General features: G+C 40.5%; 1 protein-coding gene across 1 annotated transcript; it reads right to left on the bottom strand.

Moving 5' to 3' along the window:
- Positions 1-202: 202 nt before the first annotated feature.
- Positions 203-4,882, bottom strand: LOC133997976 (peptidase M20 domain-containing protein 2-like). Its single transcript, XM_062437716.1, is given in 8 exon segments — positions 203-363; positions 901-1,008; positions 1,088-1,223; positions 1,303-1,457; positions 1,543-1,685; positions 2,434-2,470; positions 2,473-2,575; positions 4,385-4,882. Coding segments are annotated over 8 exon segments (1,275 nt in total). The 5' UTR covers positions 4,817-4,882.
- Between the last annotated feature and the right edge of the window lie 4,409 nt (positions 4,883-9,291).

The raw sequence follows: 9,291 nt of genomic DNA, 5'->3' as shown, positions 1-9,291 counted from the left end.
GACGCATACATGCACAAGGTCTGAAAAAGTGAGTTTTCCATAATATGGCCCCTTCAAAGCCTTATATAGATCTGACTTGTAATAGCATGTGAGTCATCAAACAAATACTAGCATTCTGTCCTCAAAAATGTTTCTTCAATCACATTTTTGGTTGCCTGTCGTGCATCAGTGTGCAGGGAGCTCAGCGGCTCCTCCGCCTGCATTAACAGCTGTTAGCAGACTGCTTCCTGTCCTGCTTCAGTTTGGCCTCAGTGAACTCCTGCTTCACCCTCTGCAGCAGCTCTGGACACAGCAGCACATCCAGAGCCGTCATGACCAGAGCCTTGGCTGTCCGCAGCGTGTAGAACTGAGCTCTGTCATCACCTGCAGCAGAGATACACACGCATATTTAAACACGATTTTTATATTTTGTTAGTTTTATTAGTAGATATTTTCATGAATGTCTTCCGTTTTGTTAGTTATTTTTAATTATTAAACTCCCAGTGAAGTTTACTGTTTCAGTGCACTGATGTCATTTTATACAATAAAGTTTATTGTCAAATAGTAAAATATCAAGGCTTCATTACATATCTTTGTCACAAGTGTTTTTAAAGGATCATTGCAAAAAATGTATGTTTATGTCTATATTCTTTATATATAAAATTATCGGCTGATATATCAATATCGGAATTTTTTTTCCCTCCTTAATATCAATATTGGCCCCAAGAGTCCAGTATCGGTCGGGCCCTAATACACATCCAGTTTGCACCTTGCTATACAGGATAAAAAAACAGCCTGTTAACATTAAACCAGGGTTTCTCAATATAATAGTGGATTATTATTATCCATATGTATATTTCTAGCTTTGTGAATGTACATAGTCTTATGCATTTTTTTCCTTGGTGTATGTGCTCGACATACCAGAGGCTACAGTGTATTCTTCAGTGTGGTTCAGAGCCTTGGAGCCGATGTAGAAGTATGGATGGATCCCAGGAACTACAAATGTCACGTTGCCAAAGTCAGTGGAGCCTGTAAAGACAAAAGTGTTTTATTCTTCTTCCTCAGAGAGTGGTCAGTGTGTGTGTTAGTGTATTTACTGAACTCTCACCTGAAGCATTAGTAAGGACTTCTTCATCTGTGGTGAATTCCATCCCCAAAGCCTTGCCGTTTTTCTCGTACAAATCTTCCAGAGTTGTATTTCGCATTATGTTGTCAAAAGAATTTTTTGCAAACTGCACTTCCACCTGAGGATGACATCATGATGATAAACTGACCAACTAGATAATTAAACCTTCATAACTTCATGCTATTTTTTTTTTTTACCTTGCAGCCAGTTGCCACAGCAGCTGATCTGAAACACAGCTCAGCTTTCGTCTTGAGGATGGACAGTTCAGCTCGTGAGGGGGTTCTCAGGTAGTACTCCAGCTCAGTGTAGGAGGGGATGATGTTTGGTTTCTCTCCACCGTGCTTTATGATACCTGCACCAACACAGCATGGTTTAATCACAGCTTACTAAACTCCTCAGAGCAACATGTTGAGTATAGAGGTGCATCAGTGGTTCACCGTGAACTCTCCAGTCTGGCTTCATCTGTTGTCTGAGCACAGACAGGTTGTTATAGCACAGCACGGCTGCATCCAACGCATTGATTCCCTCCCAGGGGTAGGCTGAGGCATGAGACGTCTTACCATGGTACTTTATAGTTACACTGGAAAACACATCACACACTATATTTCAGTTTCTGCTTCTCAGCTATACTCAGGAAATATGTGAAGCATCAAAGTTGTAAAATAAGTTATTGTAGTTAAGTGAAAGGCAGCAGGTTTATTAGCTTTTAATGTTTTATCCAAACACTTCCCAACAGAAGAACTCATTTTATCAGCTGTGCATCTTCCTATATGCTATTATTTTGAAAAATCAGAGAAGAAATTGGATGTCCTACAACTTCACAAGGAAATTGATCAAACTTTATTGCAACAACTGTTGGTAAAGATAGTCTATAAATAAAAGCAAGTTGCTAAAAGTGTTTTCTTTAAAGATTATTCAACTCATTTAGCACTGCACTCTTTTATTATTGTCAAACTCACAATGGACAGTTTTTAAAAAAGGATCAAAATCGATACAGCAGAACTAGAACTATCATCTTTTTTTATTCCACTCATTCTTTGGGGCCTACATTACCCACAATGCAACTCTAATGCCAACAGTTTGGTTGGAGATTCGAATGGTCTGTGCTAGATTGGAGCAGCCGGAGGGATGATTTGTGAATATTGATCTATCAAAGATATAAAAATCCATATCGGTCGGGCCCTATGAAAGATGATACATATCTTGATTCTACATATGGTGGCTTTAATTATCTGAATTTACGTTTTGATACATAAGATAGCACATAAAAGCAAAAAAATGTACTGTTCATGCAGAGATGAGCAAAGTGCAGTTTGTTAAAAACTTACTCGTGCTCGGCCACAAGTGGCAGATATGGAGCATCAGAGGATGAGCCATGAACACCACATCCATATTATCAAAGGCTCCCTCATTCATCAAGTCTATTTTACCTCCACCGTCTTCCTCAGCTGGAGTCCCCAGCACCGTCACCTGTGGAAACACTCATTGTTATTACAAGAATGTTATGTTTCTGAAATATAATGTCATTTTACAGTGAGCAGTGGGTGTCCAGAACTGTTGTCACTCAAACCAAAAACATCCAAAATCCATATATTTATCATTACAACAGTATGCAAAGCTGCAGACTATAGAACATGTGTCAACCAGGGAACCTTTAAACACTTTGCAGATTTCACAGTGGAACTGATCTAAACCCAACAGAAGTGCATGTGAAAGTGTGAAAGTGAGTGTGTGGCTGGGGGACACTTAAAGTAGAACAGATACACACAACAGATTCACACTCACTGGGTAGAAACTGGAGCAACCTCACAGAACTATCAGTCTGTGGTGTAGGCCACATTGGCTATAGAACCAACGTACTGTAAGTGCATGGAGAAGGACAACAAATCACTTGGTGTCCAGTGAATACGTCAAAGAAATAAATAGTCGGTTTTGGATCCTCTCTGATAGTGTGGGCTTATCTGCATGTGGCAGAGGAAAGATGAATAAATGGGTCAAATGAGGTAGCGCATAATGCTGAAAGTGAATTTTATCATCACATTATAATAATAGAAAAACTAATATCTCAAAAACAGAGTGCTCATTCCCTTATGTTTACAGTACTCAAACTTGGAAAAGCTAAATGTTTTCAAGCTGAGTGTGCCTTTAGCACAATCATCCCCCAACAGCTGATAATGCAGTTGGACCTGCTAGGCCTGAACACTTCACTGTGTGACTGGATCTTGGACTTTCTAACCATGAGACCACAGTCGGTGAGTCTTCCTCGGTGTGCACATTACTGAGGACCTCTCCTGGACAAAAAACCTCACAGCACTGACCAAGAAAGCACAGCAGAGACTATACTTCCTCCGTAAGCTGAGGAGTGTCAGAGCCCCAACATCCATCATGTGCTCTTTATACCTTGGTACTGTGGAGAGCGTATTAACTATGCATCACAGTGTGGTTTGGCAACTGCACTGCTGCAAACCGGAAGTCCCTGCAGCGCATTGTCAACACCGCTGGCAGGATCACTGGTGCACCCCTCCCCTCACTTCTGGACATTTACATCCCTCCCACCCCTTAAGCAGTCTCTTCAGCCTATCGGTCCCTTTCAGCCCCGCTCCACCAGACTGAGCAACAGCTTTATGCACCAGGCTGTTAGAGTGCTGAATCACATCACATCACACACACACACACATCATTCTACTGACCTCAACTTATGCACTTTGCACAAGGGATTCTCTCTCTCTCTCTCTCTCTCTCTCTCTCTCTCCCTCTCTCCCTCTCTCCCTCTCCCTGCATTTTTGCACAAAATACAATCTGCTGCTACTGCTGTAACAATTTCCATGTATTGCACAAGTCTTTTATGCACTTTTAATATGTCCGTATGTAATGTAATGTGTAATATGTCTTATATGTTTATTATATGTTTCAATATGTTTTAAGGTGGGAGTGTAGCGTAAACGGTATTTCCCTTTCTCTCCATGTCTAGTACATGCTGTGGCAATGACAATAAAGCTTCCTTGAATCCTTGAATGATGGATATGAAGTCATGTAAGGGTTAAGGTTAGGGAACTTGAAAAGATATGTACTGTAGGCTACATATATACACACAACGTTGCCAGTAACAGATCACTGGCTTCACAATATTGCTGTCATATTTGAGAAGAGGAATACATCCTAATAAGATGAAACAACTTCAGTCATATATGAGAAAACTGCAGAGCTGAGTGAGTGTGACAACCGGCCCCGGCCTCCCCTACTGCACCCTGTAGCAGTACACAGGGGTGTGATGGTTACCTGCACCCTGACAGGGAGGCTGCAGATGTTCTCCAGCACAGCTTTGAGCCCCAGAGCAGCAGCAGCTCCAACCTCAGCTATCAGGTTGTGTCCACATGCGTGTCCAATACCAGGCAGGGCGTCGTACTCGCACAGGAAACCCACGTTGACCACGTCTCCCAGCTCGCTGCCTCCTCCTCCTCTTCCTCCTCCTCCTTCAGCTCTCCAAGTGGCTCGAAAGGCAGTGTCAAGTTTGAAGTGAGCGTCCACCTTCCAGCCTTCCTCCTGCCTGAAGAAGGCTACCAGTCTGTCATGAGACTTCCTCTCCTCATAAGCCAGCTCGGGACAGCTCCATATGTCCTTACTGAGGCTGTGCAGCTTTGCTTTGGCTTCATCTATACAGCAGCCAGCTCTCTGTTTCAGCTCCACCAGCACCTCTGCTCCACCCGACATCTCTACGACAAAAAAGCTGATACGTTGTGCTGCTCTCTGAGTGAATAAAGAGAGAAGTGACCACACTGAAAAGCGCTATCATTCATTTAACTAATCATGTGACTAAGCTTGTGTTTTTTTGTTTTTTTTCCCGTAAAACTTTATTAATTATATTTTAGTTCGCAGTGTTTGTGTGTAATATGAATTAGGTTAATGATAATTATATTTATTTTGATATTTAACATTGCATTGTTATTGTGTTTTGTCTCTTATAGGTGAGGTTTTAAGATAAGCCCATAGTGGGTTTTTACATAACCCACACGTGTTTTATTTTTATCTTACTATTTTTCTCACACTTTTATTTTACAAATGTGCAAATAAACCAATAACAATCATTAAATAATAATGGAGGCAACATATTAGGAACACCATTCAATATAATTGAATAAACCTAATAAAGTGGTTGGTGAGTGTACGTTTTTTTTTTAATTATTGTTCCATTGCTTAGCCTGTCTATTATTTCTTTTTATTTATTTATTTATTCAAGAGTGCATATTGTATGTTTCGTTGTATAGACCTGTGAGCTGTGCAGTTTGTGGCAGTTGGACACTGATTATAGGCTGTTATTTAATCTTTGTTTGTGCTGCCATCATGTGGGCAAATAGGACTCATGCATCTCAGGTTGATCTCAGACAGAGCAAATAAAGAGCTCTATGCAAGTGAATTCTCATCCACACTTAAAGTAATGTTATTAGGAAAATGTCTAACATGCATACCAGTGGATTCCCACGCTATGGGTGCATTATTCAGTTCTGCAGTGTTCTTTACTGCTCCTGTACCCTATTATTTATGTATTATTAATTAATGAATATTAACTATTAAATCATTAATATTCATTGCAACTTAATTTACTTTACTTTATTCCATAGACCACATAATAAAACAAACCCTTTAAACTGTTTGTCATGTATAAGGTCTATTCATTTTACATTGTCAAATGAAACAAAGTATTTCTTGGTGGCTGGGGGGGAATACAGATACTATTTCAACGCAGTGTAATATCAAAATAAAACCCTTTCTTATATATTGTTATATTGTCCATGAGCGGCTGGAGGATGCAGTAAAAGAGCAGTCGAAAGCAATTATTAGTTTTATTCACCAAAACCAAAATAACAAATACATACAGTAGTCCAGGCATGGCAGCAATACCGATGAGAGACCTGACCAGCAACAAGGACGGATGGAAACTGGCGCCTTTTATACCCCATCACTGGTCTACTTTATTGGATGCTTCCACTCACAGGTTTCTTTTGACAAAATATATTATCTCAAAGCTAATCCCACATACAATATCACCAGCCTACCCTTACATAATATTTATCCCTACTGCTGTACTGCTATTTACTCCTCCCCAGAATAAACACAAACCCACTACAATAAATATACATATATACACCAACTACCAAACCCCCCTCTTCCTATCCTATCCCTTGGTCTCTCCCGGAACCTTTAAATTGGTGTTCGTACCGCGGGGACTCTCTTGGCCGAACTCGGACACGGAGACGGACACACGGAGACACCAAAAGGACAGGTAAGAATCTACACAAACAACTCAAACACAGGCAGCAACTTTAACACACTAATACACACTTTCACATTGCAATATTAAAGCACATTTATGTTGTGTCTGATGAAACAAAGCTAAACTATCTTTAGTTGGCAAGTAACATCTTTATAAAGCCATTATTCCTATTTAAAGTGTTTTGTATATAGTTTTGTTTGTTGTAATCATTTATTATTATTATAAATATATTATTAAATTAAATTATAATTCTTGCCTCTTTCTTAAAAAATTCTTAGTGACATGCCAGCCGTGGATGGAGTCAGCCCTGCAGACCCAGTTGATGGACGGTGTGGTGGACAGTGGAGACTAGACGATGATGTCCCACTGACCACAGAAGACACCAGGGTCTTTATTGTGGCATCCTATCCAGCCCAGCAGCACTGCCAGAGACTCCTGCTCAGTCTATTACTGTAAATAATTTGGAATTGTATTAATATTGTATTTAATAATAATTTTCTTTGTTAATAGTTGTAAATTGTACATAATAACTCTGTCTATAATGCAGTTTAGAAGCTGTAGTGAAAAGCTAGTATTATTTTAAACTACGCAACCTAAGGTAACAATGGTACCATGCAGGATGTTGTCAAGGGGATAAAATAATACTCTAATATTAAGTTACATTTTGGCGTGGGAAAAACTGACATGGCCATTTTCAAAAGAGTCACTCACATCAGTATATCTTTGTGAAAATAGATGCTATGGATATCTGCAGGTCTCCCCTTTGCAGACATGCTCACTTTATGTTAAAGTCCTGCAATTTGGGGCAGAAATCATGTAGTCTTGCATGCAGTACAACAGTTATTTTCACTAAACAGTTTGTGTGTTGAATAAACCGGGTATGAACAGAAAGCTGTGACTATTGTGGATCCAAAGAACATGTTATTCATTTATAATGATCTTAGCTCCCAGTAATAGTCATTTATAGTGAGACCCTTAACAACCATGAAATAGACCTTTAGAGCATTTAGGGAGTGTTTGTGTTTCTTGGTGAAGTGACAGTAGTCTCTCTTAAAAAAGGTTTCTTTGCAACAAATGATATTAATGTAGGATTTGCTGCAACAAAATATAATTTAAAGTTGAATTTCACTAAGAACCACATTTAAAAAAAAAAAAAAAAAACACTTTTTGTACTTCTTTCACAGAAGGAAATGTTCAGCAGGAACGTTTATAAAAGAGATGGCCAAAAGACGGCGCTACCCACTGAAGATGAAGCCAGACGCTGGCTCACCCAAGGATGACCAAAATGGTAATGCACAGTTACACAGTATTTTTAAAACCAGTGTTTCCACTAGTTTGACTGTTTTGGGGTGGTGGTGGTGGGTGGGTAGTGCTTTCACTGTCAACTTCTCTTTTCCCTGTTTCATTTTGTGGTTTAGAAAATGACTTCTCCTCTACCTTTTGAATGATAATTCCTTTCTAGCAACAGGGTTGCAGTCTTTGACCTATCTTGGCTGCCAGTGCTCTGACTTAGAGCCATCAGCAGCTAGCATTCTAGCTTGCCACTGTGGAGAGATTCAGGTTGGGTGGGTTTAAAAACATAGATATTTAGACCCAACTTTCATGGATTTCATCGTCCCTTCACCACATACTTCTTTCCTCATACAATTCACCTGAGCAACATGTAACTTGACTCAATACAAACACAACTGCAAGTAATGTGGACAGCAACCAAGCTATTTTAATTGTGGGACATTAAACAGAAATTGTAAATAATATGATTAATCTTCTGTGTTACAGAGGGTGAACAATGTGGCTGGTGTTCCAGGTCCAACAGACAGATCTGGATCTAAGTAAGTACATTGCTTATTGCTTGTTCCATGTTTTTTTTCCATGTGTATTCACACCACAGGACTTTGTCATGTTTTGTTTTAAAATTCTGTATCATAAATTATAACCCTAACCCACACATAGGCCTATAGCAGCTTCACACCACAGTGATGCACGACACATGTTAAGCATATGAAATAAATCATAAATCGAAATAAGTCACACACAACAAATAATACTACTAAATGCACACAGAATAATAGTTCTTCCCATCAGATGTTCTTCTTTCTTGCCTTATTCTCAGGTGCTCAAAGTCGAGCTCCTTTACAAACTGAGACTGAAGCCATCACAAACAGTGCAAAGACAGTGCTGTGTAGAGATGATCTGACTGGTCACTGTTACTGGGGAAACGGATGGAAAGGAAGAGTTTCTATAGCAGTGAGTTGCAGAGGAATCAACAGGAAAGGAGACAGTGCTGAGTACCGCTTTAGAAAGAATGATCACTCCTGGAGTCTGAAGTGCTCAGATTTGTTTTACTCTCTGGCATGATAACAAAGAACCCCCCCTTCCCCTCTAACCGAGTAGCAGTGTATGTGGACTGTCCTGCTGGCACTCTGTCCATCCATCCATTTTCTGCTGCTTATCCAGGGCCAGGTCGCAGTGGCATTGGGCAGAGCAAAGAAACCCAGACATCCTTCTCCCCAGCAACGCTCATCAGCTCCTCCTGGGGAGTCCCAAGGTGTTCTCAGGCTAGGAGAGATATGTAATCCCTCCAGAATGTTCTGGGTCTACCCCGGGGTCTCTTCCAAGACGGACATACATGGAACACCTCTAAAGGGAGGGATCCTGACCAGGTGCCCAAACCACCTCAGCTGGCTCCTTTTGATGTGAAGGAGCAGCAGCTCTACTCCTAGCCTCCCCTTGATGTCTGAACTCCTGACCCTATCTCTAAGGCTGAGCTCTTTCTTCACAAGGACGGTTCGATACAACACCGGCATCACTGCTGATGCTGCACCCATCCACCTGTCAATCCTAAGCTCCATTTTACTGTGAATAAGACCCAGCGATACTTAATCTCCTCCGCTTGGAGCAGCACCTCCCTCCC

Source organism: Scomber scombrus, chromosome 17 (genome assembly GCF_963691925.1).
Source record: "Scomber scombrus chromosome 17, fScoSco1.1, whole genome shotgun sequence".
NCBI lineage: Eukaryota > Metazoa > Chordata > Actinopteri > Scombriformes > Scombridae > Scomber > Scomber scombrus.
This window is presented reverse-complemented; position numbering and strand designations above follow the sequence as displayed.